The 27,562-nt window shown below is 41.2% G+C and overlaps 1 protein-coding gene across 1 annotated transcript; it reads right to left on the reverse strand.

Annotated features, from left to right (window-relative positions):
• Positions 1 to 900: 900 nt before the first annotated feature.
• Positions 901 to 27,414, reverse strand: scyl2 (SCY1 like pseudokinase 2). The gene is made up of 18 exons (XM_017494515.3): positions 27,253 to 27,414; positions 23,132 to 23,327; positions 19,999 to 20,156; positions 18,961 to 19,105; positions 17,146 to 17,295; positions 16,768 to 16,989; positions 16,062 to 16,178; positions 15,717 to 15,842; positions 15,262 to 15,438; positions 10,735 to 10,857; positions 10,495 to 10,608; positions 10,269 to 10,401; positions 9,952 to 10,070; positions 9,657 to 9,757; positions 7,163 to 7,238; positions 6,981 to 7,070; positions 6,595 to 6,720; positions 901 to 6,456 (listed from the first exon to the last, which is right to left on the reverse strand). Exons 2-18 carry the CDS (start codon positions 23,306 to 23,308, stop codon positions 5,824 to 5,826), a joined length of 2,787 nt encoding a protein of 928 aa, XP_017350004.1. The 5' UTR covers positions 23,309 to 23,327; positions 27,253 to 27,414; the 3' UTR covers positions 901 to 5,823.
• Positions 27,415 to 27,562: the final 148 nt, after the last annotated feature.

A 27,562-nucleotide genomic window follows, 5' to 3' on the forward strand; every position in this document is an offset into this window, starting at 1 on the left:
AATCAAGCGTTATGCGAACTGAGTGTCATGGAGTCCGAGTTCACACACACTCACCTCCAGCTGCGTCAGGTTCTTCCGTAGACAAAAGGACGCTGCATACATAAAAACAAGCAGAACTAGATGCCTACACTGTCAACAGTCTAGATCTTCTCGTGATAAACTTTTATGGCTGAAATACCCTTAAAATATGCCTCAAACAGGAAGGAAAATTATTTAATTCATTTGACCTTGATCCTGTTTGGCTCGATTGCGAAATCTAAAATCAGTGCATCTGCAGGTTACAGTGATAATGCCATAAAAATCAGTACAAATATTCAACCAATCGTTCTTGTCATATTGTTATAACAATAATCTCAGACAAGTGGACAATCCAAAAAAATATAACAACTTCACCACCTAGTGGCAGGGTCATAAAAACCGCAGCAACCATCTTGAATCTGTCCTGTTCAGCACATAGTTTAGTGTCACTCTGCACAGATAAATGGCTCAAGTAGACGTTTTGGATACAAATATCATCACAATTATTTTCTGTACTTAATTTTTTTTAAATATAGAGTTATTCTGATATAAAAACCTGTTTCCAGTGAGGCCAAATGATGTCTGTTGAAGCAAATGTGTGGTGATTTGACATGCCATTTAAAGCAATGCTGAACAGGTTGCTACATGATGCTCTAAACAATTACATTTGGGGTGAAAGGAAAACCGTACATTTAATATCTATCTTAACTGTTATTTTAAAAATCAACGCTGGTTGACACACACAGTCGGCTCAGAAAGAGCTTGATGGTTAATCATTCACAACCAGTGTAAATTGAATATATTAACTGAACAAAGGTGTACCTCTTTTGAGAAGCTGCCTCATTACCACGTTTGAGCTGGGACACAAAATCATTTCGTCAGTTCTCGTTGTTTGAAGATCTTTATTTCAACCTTCTGGTTATTCTTCAAATCTATTTTCTGTCCAAAACTATACACTGCAATTAAGAATCTACACAATCAAATCTGTTTCGAGAAAATGACTGAAAAGCTTCAAAGAGAACATCAGCGTGTGTATTTTGAGAAATATTTACAGATTTGTTGTTTTTTTTTTTGTTGTTGTTTGTTTGGTTTTTTTTTTTCATCAAATTGTCAACTTCAGACAGTACAATCTCGTAACACGATACAAAGTTCACAAAAGTGCCACACTGTACACATATTACATTGGTAGAATATAAAGATAGAAGAATAGGCTTTGTTTCTTTTCTTTTGATTTAGAGGTCAAATTACTGATCAGAAACTGAAACCAGATCATGACATAGCAAAGGAAAGTTGAAAAGGAAACGGATGAAATACAAAGATCTTCTGAGATTCTGTTCAAGTTTACGGACTTACTTTCAGCCTAAATCGACAGTAACTGGAAACGCTGAATTAAGGAAACGCGGGTGAATTATACAGATTCGATACTGTCCATATACGAAGATCGCAATGTGATTAAGACACGCATCGACTTCAAGCCAATTTTACAAAACCCTTCCAAGACCCATTATTGCACACCTCTCGTCATAAATCATCTTTCTTTTGTACATTTGTACTCAGAGGTCCCCTTTATGAAAGTGATCCCAAGATCATTTATATTATTTGTTAAAACTCAACCAATGTCAAATAAATCTCAGTTTACTATACACTTCATTCATATGATATGTAAATATAATACACAGTCATGATATCTATTTGGTCATGATAAAGATTAAAAGGTTAGGTTGGTCTATGTGTGATTTTCTTCTCTCTTTTTTTTTTTTTTTTTTAAAGCATTTGAATCCGTTCAGTGTCAATGCTACTTTCACATCAGTAACGAGATACGCAAACACTAAACAGACATTACGCGCACAAACAGCAGCAGCCGGACAAACACGAAGCCAGACGCAAACTGAACCTACACGTACGCTACACTTGACCGATGACTTGCAGCTTTCTAAGTGGTCTAGAATCCAACTTATACCCATATAGAGAAATCGTTCCTGATCTCTGGGTCCAAGAATTTCTCCACCTACGCGGACTGTCGCAACCGACGAGAATTTGCTCCGTTACGCTCAAACTCGAACCATAGCACACTGTCAGTTCATAATAACTCCAGCATACGTGTAACAATACAAACGTTTCTCCCTCATTCTCATTTAAACACATTCGTATCCTCGCACTTTATCATCCGTTGTCAGGACTACATTTACACAGCATGGTACAAGCACCAGTGTGGTAATGTGGTCATTTCCTGAAATACTACATGATTCACATCTGAACAACCAGAATTGTGATTTATCTACTCCTTCAACACTTGCGGTAAACCTGTGGTGAGAAGTGATGCACAGATCCTACACTGAATATTGATCTAGCTCTGATGCGAACCCGAAACTGTGGATTGGTATCAGAATGAACCCAATTGCACACTTATGATTTTACAATTTCTGTCTAGAGTCGAGACTGGTGAGGAAAAACCCCAGAATGGTGCGGAAAACAAAAAAACATCCTGCGTGCAGACGGTCTGCAAGTTGAAACGGCCTGTTGATGAGAGAGATCAGAGGACATTGACCAAACTGGTTTGAGCTGACATAATAATAATAATAATAATAATAATAATAATAATAATAATCACTCTTTACAACCGTGGTGGGCAGAAAAGCATCTCAGCATGCACGAAATGACCCTTGAGGTGGATGAGCTACAACAGAAGACTGCATCAGGTTCCACTCCTGTCAGCCAGGAACAAGAATCTGAGGCTGTCAGTAATCATGGGCACAGACTCACCCAAACTGGACAGTTGAAGACTTGAAAAAGACCAGGTGATTTCCCCCTCCCATTCTAAAGTCTGATGTGAACATTATCTGAAGCTCTTAACCTGTATCTGCATGATTTTATGCATTGTGCTGCTGACACACGAGTGGTTGATGAAATAACTGCATACTGTAAATGAGCAGGTGTACAGGTGTTCCTATTTAAGTGGTCAGTGAGTGTTTATACACATGCCATGAAAGCATGTGATGTCAAGCAACAAACTTCTCAATTTTATCCAAAGCCAAAGTATTGTTCCACCCTTACAACCAGCCTCTGCAACTGGGAAATGAGGAAATGTCAATATCAAATAATTGATGAGTGTGCATCACTGCATTATGCATCATGCTATGATATCAGTATTATATACTGAAAATTTGGGGGACTGGATCGATTGAGGGAACTTCCTAGATGTATCGATTAGTATTAGTCCTCATGCAACAGCTTCCATATTAAAAAGAACTAAAACAATGTATAATCAAACGCGTCGGTCCGAATTGCATTTCAAATATTACAAATCGAAAGCGATGCCTATCAGTAACAGAAATATGAGGGAGGGCCATGGGGGGAATTTTTTTAAATTTCTCCACTTCTTAATCAAATTGCTGTTTAGAGTAGTTTTACAACCCCTGGCAAAAATGATGGAATCACCACACTTAGGAGGATGTTCACCCGGATTTTCTTCATAGCAAATAAACAAATCACAGATGGGACACAAAACAGGTTTCGTTTAATAGCTGAACATTCTGCCTTTCTGAAACATACCTGAAACTGTTTTCATTATTGGCATATTTTTCCCCCTGATCAAGTAGAGCAAAAGATTATGGACGATTATTAGTACTTTGTTGCTGCTCCTTGGGCTTTTTATGACGGCATGAATTGTTTGAGACATGGACTACACTAATGAAAAACTATATTCTCCATCAAGCTGGTTCCAACCTTCTCAGATAGCGATTGACAGATTAGCTTTGCAGGATGGAGCCTTGTCATGGACCAGTTTTTCATATTTCCACATAAAATTTCAATCGGATTGAGATCCGGACTGTTTGCCGGCCATGGCGTTGAGTTGATCTGCCTTTTCCTGCAGAAAAGCTGTAGCACTTTTTGCTCTGTGGCAAGATGCATTATCATCCTGAAAAATGACCATCACCACCAAGCCTATTTACTATCAATGGAATGAGAAAAGTGTCCAAAATTTCAGTGTACACCTGTGCTTTGACTGTTGAGGTCCTGACATACAACACCATATCATCACCAGATGAGTGAGGAAATTTGATTATTTTCTTCAGTCAACTTCATATGTTTTATTAAAACAGCACCAGACAAAAGTTCCATCATCATCTCCTTGGCCAGTGCAGATTCGTGATTTATCACCGAATATCACTTCCATCCGATCATCCACTCCATCATTGTTCTCTTTAGCCCACTGTAACCTTGTTTTCTTTTGTGTTAGTGCCGGTTTTCGTTTGGCTTTTCTACATGCGAATCCCATTTCGTTCGGCCGATTTCTTACAGTTCTGTCACAAACACTGACTCCTGTTGCCACCCATGTGGGTTTTCATTTGTTGAGCATTTTCTATTTTCAAGGCGTATTGCGTTGAGTTTTCTATCCTGATGTTTGCCGTCTTCTTTGATCTACCCGTATGTTCTCCTTTTATAACTTTCCCATTTTGTTTATACTTGCACCACATTTTAGACCTGACTGGGAACAACCGACATCTTCTGCCACACTCCATGTTGGATTTCCGTCTTGAAGGAGTTTTAGAATCCCTTCCATTGTTTTAGCTGACAACTCGATTGTTGGTGCCATGTTTCCTTTCACAAAGTCCAAGGTTAAGGTCTGAAAGCACTCGTTTAACTGCAGACTAATTAGCAATTTTTAGACTTGTGCTGGTATTTGTTTCAGAAATGCAAATTACAAGGTGATTCTGTCATTTCTTTCCTCTAATTGATTTGGGAAAAGAAAAAAAAAATACCATTGATTAAAATAATTGCATTTAACTTTAACATGAGGTATGTTTCACAAAACGAGAATGTTCAGCTATTAAACAAAGATTGTTGTGATTTGTTTATTAGCACACGAAGTACAACAAGCCTGGTGATCATAATCTAAGTGTTGCGATTCCATAATATTTGCCAGGAGTTGTACACAAAAATGACTTTTAAATCGAATTGAAAACCAACGACTCGTCAATCGCCAATGTTTGGGTATCAAATTCTGCTGAATTCAGTCTGTTAGACGCTAAAAGAATAAAACAGCTGAGTGAGTGTTAGCATAGAACTATAAAAATGGCGCAAACTTGAGAATGCATGACCTACACCTCGCTATAAAGAATGTGTCACGAAGGGAATTATTATTCTATTTTAAGCAGAAGTTCCAGCAGATATCCGCTTTGCGTTTTTAGTTGTCAGGACGGATGTAAATTTAGATCATTAACCGAAGTCCTGGTGTGGTGTTACTTCACCAAAGGAACAATCTGGTAACAGTCGCTAGCTAGCAACTTTGAGCAACAATGTGGAAGTCTGTTGTGAAAGCTATAAAATAATCAGCAGGCCCTCTATTTCTTTTTGACCAGAGCCTACTCATGTGTTTCATTTCCTCGCTCTTCCAAAAGTCCACCAAGAAGTTGGTGTAAAGTTAGTAAAAAGCAAATTCCTGCACCATTTCCCATTCAAGTAAATTGGCTTCCTCCTCAGGTGAAGCACTTCCATTGCTTTATCCATGCCTTCTCCTTATTTGGGGAAAATTCTGCTTTCATGTGTGTGTGTGTGTGAGATGATAGAGAACAAACCAAAGGAACACACTTCTGCCTAGCGGGCAATATTCGGACAGGGATGACAGCAAAACGAGTGCAACTTGTAAGACTAGTGTGACGTGACCCTGCTTGGTTAAGGCTGGTGGTCATCCTCTGATTGAATGCAAGGTCCAGCACAATAAAAAAACAAACAAACAATGGTCTGTCTCAATTCATCTCCTTTAACCTTCCTGTCGCTAGACAGATGGAAACAAGAAGCCTTTTAACCGAAGAGGTCTTTCAGATCGTTGTTGACCGACATGCTCTGTTTAAGCATGCCTGTATGCATGGTGGGAGCAGCAGCAGCGGGCTGAGAGAAGTTCTGAGGGCTGAAGAAAGGGTTAGCCTGCATTCCGAACCCTCCTTGCGCCCCTGTCATTCCCATCGGTACTGCCTGCATGGGCGCAGTCTGAGAGGGCTGGGCTGTACCAAACTGGTTGATCCAGGGGGAGGGTGCTGTGCCGGCAGCTGGTTTGGGGACCATTTGGTTGAGGCTGACTTTGGGCTTGTTACCTGAGAACAGAGAGTCCAGGGCGGACATGTCAGCCGCCTTGCTGGACTGATTCTGGTTCTGCGAGAGGACACTGAAGTTTGCTGTACTGCTGGTGCCGGCTATGCCTCCGTAGAGGCCGGGCGCGGTAGGCCGTATGCCCATGCCTCCTGTTTGGAAGCCCATGGGAGGGTTGAAGCCATTGCTGATGGGAGCCATGGTGCCCATGCCAGCCACAGTGGGTGTGGAGGGGAAGCCAGATGAGAGTGCACCCGTCTGCATGGGTGCTGTTCGAGAGCCAGAGGTCAGCGAGAGACTGTTCAACGAGCTCATGTTGTTCAGGAGACTGCTGGTCAGGTCTTTTGCCTGGGAAGGAGGGGGGGGCATTGTTCATAAAGTACATACCTTAGATAATATATGATCTGATGTTTCCCAACAAAATAAACCTTTGCAGTCAGAGGGTTTCATATTATGTTTGTTTATAAATCAAACTCCATTTTATACCTGTGTAGATGTGGATGTTGTCGCAGATTTAATGCTCTGTGGAGCCAGAGGTTGCTGGTTCCTCAGTTTGGCCGCTTGCTCCTGCTCCTTAGCCAAGCGCTGTTTCTCCTCCAGAGTCAGAGACACCTAAAACACAAAAAAAATAAAGGAATAAAACATGACCCTAGGAAAAGTAATCGACGAGAGTTTGGTGTGATGTGGTAAATAGTTAGATTTAGATCATAAAGGTTTAAAACATATCGCTCAAGTGTAGTGCGAGTTCAATTCGAGAACGTTCTCACAATTTCTACCACAAAGAACTGCCCAGGCATTAGTAATGAACTGTGGACACACACTGTGTAATCAGTATGTGTTTCAGTGCAGTGTCTGTGGTGTGCTGGACTCACTCTCGAGGGCTGGGAGGGGGCAGTGGAGGAGCCGTTCTCTTTGCCGTTCACTCCTGTGCTCGTCGAGCTCCCGCCAAAGATGTCATCGATCTGAGAGACGCACAGGAAGGTCATTTCCTTACAGTGCGACATGAAAATAATTCATCTGTAACTAAGAACAGCTATAACGCTATAGAACTCACGTTTCGAACTTGACTGGGTGGACTGGGGTTGCTCTTGGTCTCTTCGGATGCATTTATTTGGTTGAGGTTAAGGCTCCTATAAATAATATAAATACAATATTACACATTCAAATACATAAGATATTATAGTATTATTATAAATTGCTATAGTATGTGTTTCTGTAAGTGCATCTGTGCTCTTCCTGACTGAGAGATGAGTCCGCATGGTGTCTGTATACAAGTCTGTCTCGCTCTCTCTTGCTCGAGCGCTCTCGCCCGCTCGCGCTCTCTCGCCCTCTCTCTCTCTCTCTCACATATCTGCCAGCTCTAAAAACAAGTGAGCAAAATGCTGACTTGGGCCTGATGGATGCCAAGAAGGACCTAAATATTTCTTCATGACACACAGTAATAGAGCCAGAAATTCCTTAATGTAATCTCTTTGCACTGATGTTGCCCTGTAAGGTCATACCCATAATTCTTCAGGTTCTTTTTTTCCAAGTCACAATCACCTACAGAGCTGCACAAAGTAACAAAAAAACCCTGTGATACATTTTCAATGCTACGACATGGGAAACAGTTTCATTTGATAACTTTCGTGCTGTTTGTAAAAATATCACCGCTGATCAGACATTGTCTAATTGGTCATTTGACTCGGGTTGGCGAGATCAAGTTAGTGGCTCAAGCGACAAGGCTAAACCACTGCAGAGTTGTACAGATGTGGCTTTAACTATAACTGTTATAAACTAACATTTTTTCTGCTCTGGTCTCCTTGGTCGGTGTTACGCTGCTCCAACCGGTCATTTTTTAAAATTACTTATTTGATTTGGTAAGAGATTTGCATTCGTAAAAAAAGACGAAATCAGAACTTTACAGCTAGTGATCAATATGTATCAATATGTTTGTTATTTACAGATTGATTGCCAAAGTATCTTTTTGAAATCAAGACTCACAACACTACGCTGGATATTAGTCAAAATCATACTCACACAGGTGCTGATCCTCATGCCCTTTTAAACTTAGATTTTCACATAAAAGCTTATAAGCAGAAAAAGAATCAATACTTTAGGTATATGGCAACTTTTTAAACGTTTTTATCTGAACTATCAGTTTTTATCCATCAGTAACTAGTAATATAACTATCAGTAACTATCAGCACTTCATCTAATAAGTATGTCTATCTGTTCATTTGAGACGAAGTCCCCCAGAACCCTTCTAATGAAGACACTATTACCAGCGATGGCGCTCCTGTCAACAGTTTTCTAGTAGAAAAAGGTTTTCTAGTAGAAAACGAACCTATATACAAACTCATTGTCTGTACAAGCAATGGACCAGGTAGTAGGACAAACTATTTATCTTTCTAAAAACTATTAACTATTCATTTCTGACAGTTACATGTGAAAGGAAACTGTCCACATTAATAAACTAATAAACAATATCTCTAGCTTTACAGCGCTAACGAGCTGCTACACAATACGTTATAATGTTATAAACACCATGTCATTAATGTGTCCTTTACAACGTGTAAACACAAATGTCGGGCATAATAAAGTGACGCCGCGTTACACAAATGTCCATGAGAGAGACTAGCTCTACAGAGCTCTGTTTCACTTCCACGAATCAACGTGAGAGAAGACCAACATCCTTCCTGTACTCACGCTGTCGAAGCTGCTCAACCGCAGGAAGTTATCTAGCAATCGGGTTCTGCCTTAATATGAAAAATGTCTCCATCGAAATCAACAGAAAACTAACTTTTGTAGTTTTTAAAATGAGAGAGAGAGAGAGAGAGAGAGAGAAAGATAGAGCAAGTGAGTGAGAGAGTGTGGGAGAGAGAGTGAGAGTGTGTGGGAGAGAGAGTGAGAGTATATGAGAGAGAGAGAGTGAGAGTGTGTGGGAGAGAGAGTGAGAGTATATGAGAGAGAGAGAGAGAGAGTGTGTGTGTGTGAGAGAGAGTGTGAGAGTATGTGAGAGAGAGTGTGGGAGTGTGTGAGAGTGAGAGAGTGAGTGTGAGTGTGTGAGAGAGAGAGTGAGGGAGTGTATGAGTGAGAGAGAGTGTGAGGGTATGTGAGAGAGTGAGGGAGTGTGTGAGTGAGAGAGAGAGTGAGGGAGTGTGTGAGAGAGAGTGAGGGAGTGTGTGTGAGAGAGAGTGAGGGAGTGTGTGTGAGAGTGAGAGAGAGAGAGAGTGTGAGAGAGTGAGGGAGTGAGTGAGAGAGAGAGTGTGTGTGTGAGACACAGAGAGAGAGAGAGAGAGAGAGAGAGAGAGAGAGAGTGAGGGAGTGTGTGAGAGTGAGAGAGAGAGTGTGAGTGTGTGAGAGAGAGAGGGAGTGTGTGAGAGAGAGTGAGGGAGTGTGTGTGAGAGTGAATGTGAGAGTGAGTGTGAGAGAGTGAGTGTGAGAGAGAGTGCGTGTGTGAGACAGAGAGAGAGAGAGAGAGTGCGTGTGTGTGTGTGTGAGAGAGAGAGAGAGAGAGAGAGAGAGAGAATGTGAGAGTGAGAGAAAGACAGAGAGAGAACTGGCACCTTTGCTGCTCCTGCATGCTGTGGAGCTGCTCCAGCTTGGTCTTGTGCTCCGCCTCCATCCGACTCAGCATATCTCTGATCACGGCCATGAAAGAGTTAAACTGAAACACAGTGAACTGAATGAATCAAAGGGCTTTAAGCAGGTGCAGGTGCAGGTGCAGGTGCAGGTGTGTGTGTGCATACAGAACTCACTATGCAAGCAGTCTGTCATATTATAAGCAATGTTAGCTGTTCCCCGTTCTCAGCCGGGCCTCCAGAGTTTATTTATGCGTAGAGGATTTCTGTGTGCGTTTACCTGGTTGAGATTAAGGTTGTTGTCGATACTAAGGGAAACCAGATGAGGCAGACTTTTTCCTGCAAGGTGCTCTTTTGGGATGCCTAGCTTCTTATGGGTAAATGTGCACTTATAGATGCCTGTAAAAACAAACAAGCTCTCACAACTTGCAAACAGATACCACATCATTGTGGTACACCTAATTATTTTCTGTTATTCGATCCTCAGTAGTGTTTGCCCTCAAAGCTAACTATTAGTCACAGGGCGCAAATATCCAAGGCAGGATATTCAATTAATGACCCACACTGCCTATGACTCATTATGATAAAACCAATTACCCAGAATGCCCATGAGGACAGCAGGCTCACGGGAGGGGATCTGAAGTAAAAATGGCAGGATCTCGTCGATGACAAACCACTTATCTAGATACTCCAGAATCTTCCCGAGACACACCAAGGAGTTCACCCTCACCTAAAAATAGAAAGCAAGAAGGGGGGAAAAAAAAATGCATGTGCCACATGAAGCAAAACTTTTCATCTTTATACGTGCAGAATGAGCACTCACTGCCAGAGAGGAAGTCTGTAAACAAGCCGATCTGACACGGGGGATAAGTGCGTTCTTCATGGACGGATAGTCAATCAGGTTGGCAAAGGTGGGGATAATATTCAGGCACAACTCCTGCGAACAAAATCCTTTTAAAGCACGGGTTTTGAACAGTACGTTTTAAGCACACTGATTATTTAGAGCACGTGACATCAATAATCCGGTATTTTCAGCAAGCATGCACACTCACGGCATGGCTACCTGGATTTGAGTAGACGGAGCTTCTAGTGCTCTGTACACCATAGGGAGCACGCTGTTTTTGATGTCCTCAGACGGCGTCTTGGTCAGAAGCAGGTCCATCTTTTGTAAGAATATTAGCAGAATCTGAGCAGGTGAAAAGAGAGGAGAAAAAGGCGGATGAGAGAGACAGAACTCAAACACAATCCACACCAAAATAGACTGGCAGGCTAGATTTATACCACAGCGCTGCAGAATTCTCAAATCTGAGCGTCGATTCATCTTCTCTAACAGAAGCGCCGGCTGCAAGGCAGATCACACGGACTTGTAAGGCAGCCACGCCACATGATGAACGGGTTTTAAAAATGTGTTGCTATTTAACAAAGAAATATGTTTAATCACTGATATGGTGAAGCTTTCGGTAAGGAGATGTTCACTTTAGATTTGTAGATGGAGTCTCCAGTGTCAGCGCTGTGTAACAGTTTTCCAACAGAGGAAAGTCAACACGATAAGCTAAAAAAAAAAAAAAAAAAAAATGTTTTTGCCTTACACGTCCCTCCAGAATTTCAGGAATTTTTTGATCGCAGAAATGAACGCAAAATCGAGCAAACGCCGCAATATCTGGAGAAGCTTGCGAGTTTTTCCAAACCTCCACAGTGGGTCGAACATGAGTACGGCTAAGACGTCTCAATTCGAGTAGTTCTCATATCTTATAGCTGCCATAAAATGAGAGGGAACTATACACGGTTAAAAAATATGCTTTGTCATTCAGAAATCAATGAAAAAGGGCAATCGGTGGCACACTGCTGTGGTATAAAAGTAACGCAACATGTCAGGACATGCTGTTATAGAGACATTATCCACTTCAGGGAGGTGACAGGGTATCACACCACCCTGTTATTTATATTCCTGTAAGCACACTCCCAATCATGTTTTATTCCTTACGGAAGAGATAACTCACAATTCAGATGAAGCAGAGCCAATGCACAACTCGTTATTTATTACACTGTCTTTATTGTTTAACCTTTTGATCTTCTGCTTAAAAAATTCACAATAATACTCTGCTCTCATGGATATCAAACGATTGCAAACAAAACACAGGTTTATTTAAAAAAACAAAACAAAAAACCCTTAATAAAACAATTATTGGCACTCCTATGAATTCGTATGAGAAAAATATATTTCAAGCACATTCCCATTGATATTTTACTTTTTTTCGTACACCTGGGTGACTAGGAACAAGAAAATGTTCAACCATGACTTCCTGTTTCACAGGGGTATAAATATGAGGTAACACATAGACCAAATTCAAGGAATATAGCTGTGATGTGCGGCAAAAGGTTGTTGAGTTTCACAGAATGGAAAGTGTCTATAATAAAATAGCACAAGCATTGAAAATGGCCATTTCCACCATCAGGGCAATAATTAAGACGTTCCAGTCAACTGGAAATGTTATGAATCGACCTGGAATTGGACGTGTGTCTATATCGTCTCAACGCACTGTGTAGAGTATGGTTTGAGTGGCCAAAAAATCTCCAAGTATCACAGCTGGAGAATTGCAGAACTAAGTTGTGTCTTGGGGTCAGAAAATCTCCAAAACTACAATCTGAAGTCACCGACATCACCACAAGTTGTTTGGAAGGGTTTCAAGAAAAAAGCCTCTACTCTCATCCAAAAACAATCTCAAGCATCTTAATTTGAATGTTTTGGGGCTGTTTTTCTGCCAGAAGACCTGGACATTTTGTTAGGATGCATGGCATCATGGACTCTCAGATATCAACAGATATTAAATGAAAACCTGACTGCCTCTGCCAGAAAGCTTCAAATGGGCCGTGGTTGGATCTTCCAGCAGGACAATGATCCAAAACATCATCAACATCAACACAAAAATGGTTTCCTGACCACAAAATCAATGTCCTGCTATGACCATCCCAGTCCCCTGACCTGAACACCATAGAAAACCTGTGGGGTGAACTGAAGAGGAGAGTCCACCAGCGTGGACCTCGAAGGATCTGGAGAGATTCCGTATGGAGGAACGGTCTCAGATTCCTCGCCATGTATTCTCCAACCTCATCGGGCATTATAGGAGAAGACTCAGAGCTGTTATCTTGGCAAAGGGAGGTAGCACAAAGAATTGACACATTTTTTTTTGACAAACCTGTGTTTTGCTTGCAATCGTTGGATATCCATGAAAGCAGAGTATTATTGTGAATATTTTAAACAAAATATCAAAAGGTTAAACAATAGAGGCACTTTTTCCACAGCCTTCTTTGCTCATATTTACCAGGGGTGATAATATTAGTGGAGGACACTGTATCATCTTGCTTAAGAAACAGAAAGTTTGTATGTCTTACTTACTAAAGACTTAAGGATTACCAAAGTATCAAAACTGAATAATGTTAAAACAGCAAACTTAATAAAAACATTTCACAGTGCAGCCTATGAGTCATTCCTTTCTGTATAATTACATATTAGTTCAACTGCATCATGTTTTTTTTTTTTTTTTTTTTGGGGGGGGGGGGGGGGGGGGGAGTTTAGTGATAATTGCACAGCATAATTGGTTATTTTCTACCACTTTCCAGATTTGCATCTACGTTAGAGCTGTTTCCAATATAAAAAAGTAATGAAATAATGTCAAATGAGTTTTTCAGTGCCCATGGTATAAAGTAAGAATATCTACCTAAAAAGTCACCTAAGGTTAGACCAGACTGCTACAACATATTCACTAATATTCTAATATTCACTACTAACTTCTACATAACAACAACAAACAAACAAACAAAAAATGAGTAATGAATAATTTATTAGTGCTGGAACTACTGGAACTACTGGACAAAACGCCAGATGATGCAACCATGAAATATGAACAATCACAACACGCAGAACGACAGGTTGTAAAGACCACTCACCATGTTGCTGGCCTGAGAGCATGAAGGAAGGAAACGGATACAAGAAGAGAGATTCAGGAGAAAAAGTGACGACACTTATCCACTGAGGAAAGAATAGGCCAGCTGGAAGGATGTGAAGTGTGTGTGCCAGTGAACACTACAGTATGCACCACTACTCACTAACGTGAAGCCATGAAATTAATTTAGCATAGTGGCACACGCGGGACTCATCCATCTCGGGTGTACGTGTCCTCACTCACAGTTACTAAGATATATAAAAGGCCCAGACTTTGAAATTAACGTTGTGTTTATGGACAAAATACCTAGTGTGAAGTTTGTATAATAGATGACTTCCCAGTGACTACAACACACAATGTTCCCCTATTTAATCCTTTCAGTGTAAAGTGGGAGATCTTTAATATCGGTTAAAGTTTTGCGTAAGCTTCTTTTGATGCGAGACACAAAGCTGGGACAAGCAACGTTTATTAGAATTTACACAAATGCGGAAGTTTCTCGGATGAGAGTCTGATTCGGTCGGTTTTTGAGCAGCGTTTTTGTTTAAACTTCGCTGGATGTTCAATGGAACAGTGGAGTTTGGCACTGTAATAACTCATAATGTAATAAAAGCATCGTGTAATAACTGCACATAGTGTAATACATTATTAATGTAACATAATGTTCATTGTGTAATCATTTTCTCAAAATGTAAAAATCTTGAGCTCATAAATGTAATAACGAGTTTTTTTATTAGGAGAAATTTATTACATTATAAACTCACCAAAAACACGATGATGTAATAATTATAATGTAGGCTATACATTGTACCGGGTTATTGCACTGTCATTTGTCAGTATCGCTTCATTGTCAGATATAGTAATTGAAGAAATTTGAAGCAATGTACAGTAATAATAATAACAATAATAATCGCATGAATATTTAAATCTGGTGCATTTCCTAGGTAGAATAAGACTAGATTTAGAAAAAGTACTGTAATGGAATACCAATGTATTTATGTCTAAAAAAGGCATAATGTGAAATTTCTCACAATATGAAAATCGTTATTACATTATGTGCTCGAGATTCTATTACGTTTTGAGAAAATTATTACATTATGAAGTTAGATTACACTAATAATGTAATACTTATTACCCCATGTGCAGTTATTACATTACATACAGTCATCAGAGAATTATTTAGAATATTTTACACTATAAGGAATCACTAAACGCACCCCAGTTAGCAACATGGTACTTTTTCTCTGGCCGTGTCTCAAAAGCCACACCGTAATCATCCGTGTGGCCGTTCTCAAAGTTCACTGAAGTGATAGATGTTGTAAAAGCGAGCATTTAGGACAGCGCTCAAGACATTTCATTCCAGTCATGTTCACCGCTCAGTGATACTGACAGAAATGGCAGTCGTTACATGAACGCTTGTGCGCATGTGCAGTACGATGGCCAATATAATTCTAACATTAAGTTCATTATCATTTAGGCAATCCCACCCAAAACAAACAAACAAACAAACAAACAAAAAAACTGCAAAAGCGATCTAATGTGGCAGCATCAGCTCATTGCTCACAGTAACTTGACATAAAACTAAACATATAATAAGTCATTTATTACTATAATGTGTGTGGGTATGTGTTCTTGGATACGGCATGTACCTGAATGGGTTCTTGCTGTTTGAACACTGGGGTGAGGTCTGGTAGGATCAGACGCACGTACTCTTCTTTGGTGCACTCTTCTGCTATGAGCAGCACGTTGGGCAACACAAACGGCACCATGTCTGGATTCACAAACTCCGAGGTGAGGGCTGGAAGGATCCGGTACACTACCACTCTCTGTATAAGAGAAGAACAACACTCAAACACAAACTGCTGCCCAATCATGGCAACCACAAATGCATGGTACGTGCACAGGTCACATGGCTCAAATATTTCCCTCGGCACATTTAAGCCGTATACGGCTTAATAACTACACAACCGAGTCCTGACTGATCAGGGCTATGTATATTTAGTACTGCTGAGTCAGATGGAGACAAGACAGGGATATTCAAGAGCAGGTGAGAGAGAAATATCAAGGGACAGTGGTCGCAGATCACATGGTCATTATTCCTTGCCTTGGGCAGCTTGGGAAGGATTTTGGGAAGGCCTTTGTAGAACTGGGACTTCTGTAAATTGTCTCTCTGGAACAATGAGTCGAAATACTGCAGAGTCACTGCACCCACGTCGTCAAAGAATGGGATCTGAGAGAAAAGAAAGCACACACAAACAGCTTATATCCGTCTGGTCGTGATGTGATACAATGCTTTAGTCATGTTACATAATTCTTGGTTAAATTAGGCGTATCGGATTTCAGCTGTAATGTGCACTTTCCTTCGCACAATGCGCCTGGTTTTACTCCTGAGCTTCATCAAGCTCTTAACGAGCTGGATTAGACGTGCTGCAGCAGAACAGGATCTCACCTTCGTCACCTGGTCTGCGTCTGGTCTCACGTTGGCTGTGACGCTCAGCAGCATCTTCACATGCTCTCGCACTTCCTCCGGGATCTTACTCAGCACTCCTGGACTCAGACGACTCAACTGAAGGAGAGGAAGGAAGAGAGCTCGGCTCCAGTTTAAAATGATCTTATCGATTTACATGTGGGGCTCCGCATATATCCAAAAGCTCTTTACTCGAAATAGAAATGAGGCGTTTCCCCAGTACTAGGTTTTATTTATTTTTTTATTAAACAAAGAACAAATTTTGGAACCAGGGCGAGCCGAGGAGGAATTACAAGACAAGCATGGAATGCACTCTGGGAGACAAATATGTCTGCGTGAACGCATGTGATACTAAACACTTCTGACCTATCTTCCTTCTAGTCCTGTTTTTTTTTTTTTTTTTTTTAAAAGCAATTTGACATAGTTTAGTCCATTTTTATAGATAACAGTGAGTCATATGATGTCAGAAACCCAAACAAACTGAGATCCTGAACCATGCAACCCAATCTGGATGAATGTGATGATTTAGCCATATAATTTTTGCAAAATGCTACCTGGCAGCTTCCTTTAAAGTGCTAAACTAAAGACTTCAGACATGAAGCATCTTGACTGATTGAATACATTTGTGGAAAAGGGATAAAAAATAAATAAATCACGCCCCATTTTACACCAAGCACTTTAGTCTCACCTGGTCTAGTTGCCTGCTGAAACTCTTATAAATATCCTGCTTATTGACCTTGAACACCGGCTTCCCCTCATTGAAGACTGCATGCATGACCACACCCAGCGAGTACATGTCAGAGGCAGAGTCACAGCTGACAGACAGGATGTACTCCGGAGCCACGTATTCCGGATTAGGCAGGCAGAGAGGGGGCAGATTGGGGTCCCACTCTTTACATACGTATTTGGGCTATGACACAAAAGCAAACACGTTTACACACATAAAAACATATATATTTGATTTCATCCAAACTTTGATTGTTATGGATTTTGAATTCATCTGACAGCCCCATACACATTTACATAACCAGTCAGGTTATGCAGTGTTATATGCAGTGTTTCTGACCTCTGCATCTGATGGGTTGCTGGAAGAGATGCTGAAATCGAAGCCCATGATTTTCCAAGAGCCACTCTTATTCAGGATGATGTTCTCTAGACACAGGTTACCGTGCACCATCTTCACCCCGTTGTGCAGGAACGACAATCCCTCAGAAATCTGGGTAGAGGAGACACAGGACAGTTTTTGTCAACAATATTCAGCATATTTTCAGGTCTTCCGATCCTCGTCCCTCAAAGAAATATCCACAGGCCGTGGACCACAGCATGCTAGCAAAGCTAGCCAGGTCAGACGACACAAATACTGGTAAGAATGATCTTACTTTTGGATTATGGAACATTCAATCGCTGTCCTATTGTGCATGATTTGATCTCGGACCGTAAGTCTGTCTTTCTCTGTCTGACTTGGACGTGGCAACAAAGCAACGCCTTCACTCAACTGAATCAATCTGCTCCCCCACGTTTACACCTGCAAACCCAGTGCCTCGGGCCGTGGTGGGGGTTTAGCGATATTATAGAATGAGAAGAGGAAAGTCATATCTCTTCCGGAATATACTTCATTTGAGTCTATTGCTCTGCAAATTAATGGGTCAATTCCTACGATTATTGCTCCTGTATAATCGTAATCAATATCGTATCAATATTCATATTGATAATGCTGGTAGTGTATCTACGAGAGATTTATCATCATGCCTGGACGGCTTTGGTTTACAACAGTGTATTAATTCTCCCACACATTTAAAAGATCATACGCCGGATTAATTAACAGACAACAGCTGCACTCTGTTACTGTTCTTATTAATGCATTCTTAATTTAATTTGTGTTTTTACTCAACTAACATTAACGATTCACATGAAGACTATCTGTAAAAGCTGTGTCTCAACCTCACACATCCAGAAAGCATTCTGTATCAGACCACAAAGCCTATCTCGCTATTGTGAACAAAGTACATTAGTCAACCAATCACGGTATTCAACGGCGAACCACACGAAGTGGCCCGTAGAGCAGTCTATAAAATGGCGGACTAAGAATCGCACCCAAACACCAACAAGCATTCTGGACCAGAAATCAGTTTTCCAAATGGCCACTGCATAACCCAGTGCTTTTTTAAAATTTATTTATCATGTTCTACATATCTTCCGGTTATTTTGTACAAGTAGGAAATAAAAAAATTGGACTATTGCGCCTCATCGGAGGATTCTCAAAATTTGATTAATTTTTCAATATTTAGCCAAAACTACTTCGAGAACAAAAATGTAACACTATCTTAGATAAGTTAACATTTATTTTCTGTCTTTTAAACAATTATATATATATAATATATATATATATATATAGAGAGAGAGAGAGAGAGTATTCTGTTAAATGGCAAAATATGGAAACAACATGCAATAATGGAACTGTGGTATGTGTATTCATGAACTGAAACAGGCAATTGCACCTTATCTTCTAAATTTCATGTTTCAAGAAGAATAATTAAGAATTCAAGAGAAAGAATTTAAACCCCGCCCCCCTCCCCCCTCAAAAAAAAAAGGTACAACTGTAATTCCTTTCTAGATATAGACATACATGCTTACTAGGTGGCAAAAAAACTGTAATTGTACTGTGGGATTGTAATCTCATACATTTTGTGATATTTTTAAACTATATGATATTTTCCACCATTGTGCATTGTTGCCATACGGCAACAATTTAAACCTCCCCCGCAAAAGAATTTCACATAGTTCATGTAATAAAAATCCAGAAAAAAAATGTATGTCAATGTAATAATTCATGAAGAAGGAATGCGAGAGTATGTGGATTTCTCCTTCGCTGTTGTCTCACCTGTAGTAAGCCATACTTTGTCTCCACGTCGAAGAGTTTGTGCTCTTTGATGTCTGTGGGAACAGGACTAGGCAGATTGTCCCACTGGCCCAGCACATTAGCCAAGCTAGCAAACACAGGCTCTGTGCAGAACGCCAGACAGTCTCTGGAAACAAAAAAAAAAGGGGGCATAAAGAAATAAAGCGAGGGAGATTGGAGTACGATTAACAGTAACACCTCGAGGACTCACCCATTCATCCATGTACACACTACACGAATTTCAACATCTCAGAATCACGGCCTCGCTACGTGACGTTAATCGCTTGTGATCAGTTGTTTGGTGGACGCAGTGCCATGAGCACTACACATGTCTATGTCTATCATGTGGCAAGACAATGTGGCTTGGAGTGATGCAAGCAGTGAGGACTGTCTGTTCTGCAAAGAGAACCTGGCAAATGCTTACATTCTGCCCTTGTCCTCTCACACAAAAACAGATGGATGACAGATCTGCTGCGCTTGACAGGAGACCGATCTGATTTCTTCTCGGGCTCTCACTGGCTGCTATCTCGTTGCTGTACTTACAACTAGTCTCAGAGGGGTTCGCGCTGTGCGATTCATCTCTGAGAATATAATAATACGAGCCCCAAAATTCATTTGCAAACTGGAAAATCGGGGGCTAAAATCGTGTACTATGCACTAGGATTAAGCAGATATGGTTTGTACAGGGTGAATATGAGGAGATGAACATCTTTGTTCCCTATGCTCTCTTTCCTACATGTATTATTCATAGTCCCTTCCCACAAAGCTGAGCCGTGCCTTTTGATGAAGCTCTACACACAAGAGCCGCTATTTCAACCAAGAACTGCATTTATTGAGGACGCTTTACTGTTCACAAAAAAAAAAAAAAAAAGAGAAAAACACGTTTACGTTTCCCTTCTTTTCGCTCATTTCGACAGCCAGAGTGTCCGCTCTGCCACGAAAGCACATCACAAAGCTATATTTCAGAATGAACTATAAATGCTGTAAATCCTGTCTGTACAGAATGTGTGTGCGGCTCACCTTGACTCCTCTAAAGGATGCTGGACTGTGAGAAGGCGTGGGTGTCGTAAACGTGTTAGCTGCTGAACTCCTCGTTTGAGTGAATCGATGATCTGGTCCTTCTCAAACTTCTGATATCTGTCGAGAACCTTCTTGTCGAATACAAAGACTGCTACTTCCTGTATAAACAACACAAGGTTTCATGAACTCGAGCTCTATTCCATGTTTCTGGCTCTTTTTATTGACACGGTAGTAAAGTTTCTCCAACATACAGTTCAGTGAAATGGCTTCCGTAGGGTCCAACATACTGTCGTTTCATCATACACCAAAAAACATAGTACATCCATTTAGGCTGTTTGATTTCAGTTAAATAGTGTTACATAATGAAATAAAATACGTGATCATTTAATCTTTACTCAGATCTCCTTTTCTTCATCAAAAATACAAGGTGCTTCAGTAGACTCCTTTTACGCCTCTAAACCGGCATGTGGGATCTTAAAACATTCAAATGTGGACCTTCTGCTTTGAAATGAATAATCGAATTATAACTGAATAGCAGGAGGGGTTCACGAAATATAAATATTCAACATTTGTCCGGAAAACAATGAGGTTTACCGCAACACCACACCATGAACCAGCACAGGTTTATGAACCAGTATTATCCATTATTCATGCTAGATCACTATCATGAGTAAACAAATATAAAGATGCCGCGTCATTAGCAGTTGCATCACTTTAAAGCAGTCTAACCAACAAAAACCAAACCAGCACTGCAGCCAGACACGCGAATGTTTCAGACGGGATGTCCGACAAAATTACGAGGAAAAAAATATTCCGTACAACGAAATAGGCCTCGATGAGTTCTAATAAATGCATTGTGTACTCAAACAAGGTGCAGGAGCGGTGTTCGTAAACCAGCAAACCTTTTATTACTGCATTGGAAAAGTACTTTTGTCCTCATGAAATCAAAATGGCGGTTTGGTGGATTTCAGTATGAACATTTCAGGCTTAAGGTTATCTAGAAGCTCGTGTGCTCCGAAACAATGACAAAATTCGCATTTAGAAGATATACACGTTCAAAATGTACAGTTTCTCTCTACCACAAACAAGATGATGATGATGATGACATCATTCTGCACTCAGATTTTCTGTCCAATCGAATGCTCTCTAGAATCCGAAGTGTCCCGCCCGCAACTTTATGAAAATCACCTTGCTGAAGTTGGCGTTGTTGAGCGAGAGGAATCATATCAGCACGCGTGGGTTGTAAATGCGTCTCAGGCTGTTCGAACATGTGCGCTTTATTCAGTATTCCAACTGTAAATTGGTTAAGAAGGGAACGGCTTGAATTCATTCACGTCGAAGGAGGGAGGTATTTGTGCCGGATTACGGCTTTGGGACAGACATTATTCCACGGTACTAACGGTCAAGTATGGCTTAGCCCGGGCTGTGAGGTAAGCTAAACGCTACTGGCTATTTAAAAGGTTGGGAGGAGCCACTCGATATGTCCCGCCCTGACTTCCTGTTTCAGTGGATATTACGTCAACACATCGAGTAACATTCTTTGGCCAGAAATGCAGCAAGGGAGGGAGAAACACAAATGTAAACAAACCTTTGGCAAGCACATATAGAAATCACCCGAGCATGGAGAACATGGACCTGGCTCTCGATAAACGATAGATGATAACATTAATAACTAGTTTGAATTATTATGTGCATCGCATCCAGCTATTAGTTTCCAGAACACGTTGCAGCACTTCAGCTCCCAAGTCAACATGGGATTCAGGGTTGAATCGCTTTCTCACTAGAGTTCGAGTGGAACTGGACTGACACCACCTCACTCAGGTGATTGTTTCAGTCCACTCCAGAGTGCGATTGGTTTGCCCGGACCTTCACCAGTGAATCGCACTGAGAGGGAAAACACGCCACACACCAGGGTTGGTGAAGGATTGATGGAGGGTTGCATAATGTCTGGTATTTTATTTATATACAATACATATACATATATATTAGAGCTGCAACAACTAATCGATTATGAAAATCGTTGTCAACGAATCTCATTATGCATTAGTTGGTCTGCGTGCGGCACGGGGGAGATTTACTCATTACGTTACTTCTGTTCCGAAAACACGCTTCGGAGAGTAAAAAGTTGTGTCCCAAATGAAGTACTGTACACTTACACTGTGCACTCTGCACTACCGTCTAGTGTGTGTGGATTTTAGACAGGTAATATCATCTAAAATACAACACTAGCGTTTTTTTTTGTTGTTTTTTACACTAACCGGAAGTATAAGCCACTTCTAGGAGACGGCGCATGACATCATACGCACGCTAGCATTAGCAGACACCCAGATTCACATACGATGACTTTCTTCAGTTTATTTTCTGTCACCGTTACCTTTAATTCCCAACATGACCTCAGTCTCCATCAGACGGAGGCGAAATCGTCACATGACTGAGGAAGAAAGTCCTCTAAGGCGGGGGGGGGGGGGGGGGCATGTAAGGGGCAGGGGGAACTGGTGCGAGTTGCTTATACGGTTTAGATGAATTTAAGTTTAGTGTCATTATATGTTGTATTCGCACGCTTGCAGTGTAAATTCTGTCGTTTATTTTAACGGAAGAGATGTGCTAGTGACGAGGCCGCGGTGCTCCTCACGCATGATGCAGACGTGCTGATACAGAGCGTAGCGCGAGTAAGATCTCTAATGTCTAATTAAAACATGATCAAAAGTAAAATAATATGTCTCAAGGCAGCGAGTAACAGAAACCACAAGGTGCAGTGAAAGGGAGTTTTTATTATTAATTGAGGACCGTAGTTTAATTCAGTGCTTTTTGAGCATCCATAAAAAATAACGCATGAATACTTATACACAATATAAACTAAAATAAATGAATATATATATATATATATATATATATATATATATATATATATATATATATATATATATATATACACACATACACACACATTTTTTTACCCTCCAAAATCAAATCCTTCAGCGTCATCATAGACAACGATCATGTACCAGAGAACACTGGATCAGTGTTTTATTGCCTTGAGCTACTTGGTTAAGTGTGTAGCTTCAGCATTTGCAGCGTAACTACCGTGCAGTAGGTACGAGGAAGAAACGATCGCTCACTTGAATTTTCTCACCTGCTTGGTGGACTTCTTCGTGCCGTTGTAGATTCTCCAGCTCATCCCCGGTCCTCCGCTGGCAATGTGGCGGCCGACTTCGAACTCCCGCGTCACAGGGTTTCCCATCACGGCACTGGTGACGTCAGCCGTCACCTTGGTAACGGTGCTCTTTAACTTATTGAGCATGGACTCCATGGTTTAGGCGGCCGTCAACCTACGAGAATCAGAGAAGTCGTCTATCACACGGCACCAGGTGCACGCACGTATTTGCCAAACGCATCTATCTATGTTTGCCAAGTGATCCAACAATGTACGCTAACAAGATGTGTTCCGACGGGACAAGGTTAATTACCGGTGTCCTCTGTGTTGAGCAGCAGTGCCTGGGCACAGTCATCCTGAGGTGCTAAGCAACGCAGTGTTATGCGCTATTCTCTCACACACTTCCCTTCCCAGCCAAATATCTCGCTCGCACTTACTCGTGGACTCTTTCACGCTAGCTCACACACCCGTCTGCTTTTTTTTCCTCCCTCCCTCCCTCGCCTTTGTCTTTACGAGTGAATAACAAAAGCCTTATAAAATCACACAGGCTTTACGTCAATGCAGAGAGGCCTATAAGAATGAAAAGGTGGAGAAGATGACCGGTTCAGAGAGCAGAAAGAGTTTTCAAACTGACAGCTCAGTGAGCGTAGTGTTTGAGGGCACATGAATGAAAATGGAAAGATCGGCCAAAGAACAGAGAAGAACATTAGAGAAGACGAGGACGACCTCATCCTCTTCCTGTAAAGACATCACAGCTACTGCAACCACATCTGATGAGATTAAAGGCATGCTTCCAATTTTTTAGATCAGCTCATAATTTCCCCCTTACATCCAATGACGTCCCGCGACCAAGGCATAAATAGTGTCCAATGTTTCCTTTCCACTGGAAATCTAATATACCTAACGAATCATTTCAAATGTTTGTTTCATTATTTTTTTTTGGATTTCTTACTGCTTATCACCCTATAGAAAGACATGTATCCCACACATATGTACAACAGTTCAAGTCAATCAGACCTATGGTTCATGAGAAGATTTTTGTAGTTTTGGACAAATTTTTATTTGTCTATTTATGGGTCCCAATGGCTTTTTTGCTCCTCGTGAGAAATAAGGCATGTATACCAATTTTCAGACATTTTGGACTTATGGGGTGGAGGGAAAAATACGAAGAATTTGAGCGTCACCTGTAGTGACACCTATGGGCTCATGTGGGCCAATTGTGGTGTGGGAGTTACTCATGGCCTGTAGTATCAATGTGCCAAATTTAAAAACATTTTACCATTCAGATCTTGAGTTATTGGGCACTTTAGGGAGATAAGAATAAGAAGAGGAATAAGAAGAAGAAGCACACTGACAATAACAAGAGGTTTCCTCCTGACAGAGGAATCCTAAAAATGAGTACCAGTGATTTGTATTACAGCCAGCACTACTGGCTGAGCTGCTGTTATAGAAAAGTAAAAAGAAAAAAAAAGTGTTGAACAAGATGGCCGCCCCCAAATTGTCACAACACTCGGGTACGTCGTGGTGATGTGTTCATGGTTATAGATTGAAGCAAGTCACTCTGTGCCCTCAACCACAGTGATTCTCTTGCACTACTGAAGAACTGGATGAGGTTTTGGACACGGATTTACAAAAAAGGTTTTCGTTCACTATATTTGCTTTGTAGCTCCAGAACTAAAGAAGCGAATTTCAGACAATGGCGTCTTGTCTAACGGACTTGTACGGGTTAGCAAAAAAAAGCAATCATTTGTCTGAAAAGTATTTATCTGAACACGCATCTCTCTCAGTAACAACGGGCGGTCTAAAACCCCTCAGGGTGAAATTAAGCAAACCTGGCAACACACGCTGTGATAAGTGATATTGAGTGTCACGTCTGTATATCCAAGTTGACATGTAACTTGAGTAGTTTACACACACACACTTTAGTTTAAATCGAATCAGCCAGTCAAAGCTCTTACAATTTGTAAGGCAAAATGTAGCTGGAGCCGATCCGTCTGTAAATCCGCGACCGAGGGTTCAGAAATGAGCTTGTAATACACTGACTACTGTCTCTTAACTTCAAAGCAAACGTGTTGGAAGCCTTCACGATCAACATGTCCCCGGATAGATCAGTACGTGTGTCTCAGTCAAGGGTTTCCCTAGCTATCTCACAGTGAGCACACACATCTGGAGTCGGGTAAAGGGAATTAAACACTGTAGCAGCTCTGCAGACCATCGACTGGCTGTCATCACCTCATTAAACTGTTCCAATCGCTTACAAGCGGACAGCAGAGATAGAGGACAGAGCTGTGTGGGGGAAATGCAAAGTCCACTGAAACAGAAATAACCTGGGAAAAAAACGTTTCTTACGGTTTTTCAAATCACATGCAAAAGTAGTTCGCCTATTACCCTTCCCCCAACCACGTATCTCCTCAAGCTCTGTCCACACTAATCCGAAATTGAATTGGATCTGAAAACTGCGTTTTTATGTTTTACGCCATCTAAGTTGGCGTTTTCCAAAAATTGCTCGTCCACACTGAAACGTCTGAAAACGCTCACATCCCTGTACAGCGCCTGCACAAAGCGACATGAATCTTTAACAAAGCTATCAAACCGGATAGCAGGCACAACAACTGCAGTACATCGTCCACCACCTTGTTCGCTTCGAGTTCAATGGGTCACGTGACAGCGTCACGTCACTTTAAAAAAATACGTCGCTGTTTTTTAATCTCCGTTTTATCGGTCCACGATACAGTACAACGTGAAAACAGCGTCTTCAAATTTATCCTCTTGGGAGAGCGTTTTCCAAAAGCTCAGACTCAGTGAGGACGGAAGGAATTTGAAAACGTATGCGTTTTCAAATTTATCCAGATTAACATGGACGTCGCCCTCAAGAGACACTTGACGCTAAGCAACCGCATATATTTGAACTGCTGCTCACTCTGTCTCGCTGAACTCGCTCTCTGCCCTCTTCCACATACACGACCTCACAGACGCCGATAATTGGCTAGTGTCGCTGTGATTGACAGCACAGAGTATGCCCCGCCCTTCAAACGCACGATCCGCAGAGGATAGTGAACATGGTTTCCGCTGCACCACTCAGAAACCAGTAACCACCGGTCAGGGTTGTAGTGGACATGGAGCCTATACTGGGAAAACTGGGTGTGAAGCAGGACTAACACCGTAGACTGGATGCGGGTCAATCAGAACAAGGCACCATGCACACACATTCACACACTAGGGGCAATTTTTCTTAGCCAATCCACCTACTGGAATGTTTTTTTTGGGGAGGTGGGAGGAAACCGGAGAACCCGAAGGAAACCCATGCAGACAGTAACTTGAGTTTAGGACTGAACCCTGACGGACCCTGGAGCTGTAAGGCAGCAACACACTTCCAGAAAACTTATCAGGTCCGAACAGTACTTTTGAAATGAACAGGAGAGTCTAGAGTAACCCCGCCCCCTCAACACTTCAGTCATCCAATTGGTTTAAGTCCCTCAGCACGTTACAACGGTGAGATGTCACCACGTGATTTGTCTGCGTCACAAGTTATGTCTGCGTCTCACGTGATTCATACACTAGGAGTGACGTTTCTAAAGTGTAGATGTAGTAAGACTATTGCACTGGTGACTCAGAGCATGACGACTGATTTCTCCTATTTTACAAATAATCACTTCCGACAGGAACATCTGAACTCCATGCTGGGCCTCGAAATACAACCCAGTGCTCTGAAACTGGACAATAAATCATTGTAAAAACAAACAAATAAACAGTTGTAGCATGTTAGCTAACGTTATCTCGGATTAGAAAGACACCTGTGAGGGTTAACGATATTCTCCACCTGCTGTAAAAGGTGAACTAATTAGTGCCTAATAATAACAATTAACCTAAAAGTTTAAAAAGCAGACTAAAGACTAAACAGTGGTCACTTTAAACATTACTATTATTATTATTATAACAACACTGTGTTCCTGGTCCATCAACCTGTGCCAGTTAGCTTAGCTTAGCCGACACTGTATCGATGCGGAAAAAGCTAAGCTAGCTGAGCTAACTCGTCAAACGAGAGCACACACCCACGAAGTGGACTATTTTATACAGGTTAATCAATTAATCATTCTTACCCTTTATCCGTTATCAGGTGACAGCAAAATGATTTCCGCTTTCGATAAATAATAATACAGGAAGATCAACAGCGCCCGAGAAAAAGCAGCCTTGATCAGTTACATCAAAACAACCCGTGAACAGTCATTCTGTGGAGCTAGAAACACTCAGGTTGTGTCCCAAACAGCTTCACGGGCTTTACTGCACTGCGTAGGGGATGAACTAATGGCTTTTACACCCTACGTAGGGCACTAGATACGGAATAGGGTGCTGTAAGAGTTTGGTCCACTAAGAGCAGGTCACACTTCGTTTCCGCATTTGAATGTAGAG

Source organism: Ictalurus punctatus, chromosome 19 (assembly GCF_001660625.3).
Source record: "Ictalurus punctatus breed USDA103 chromosome 19, Coco_2.0, whole genome shotgun sequence".
NCBI classification, from domain to species: domain Eukaryota; kingdom Metazoa; phylum Chordata; class Actinopteri; order Siluriformes; family Ictaluridae; genus Ictalurus; species Ictalurus punctatus.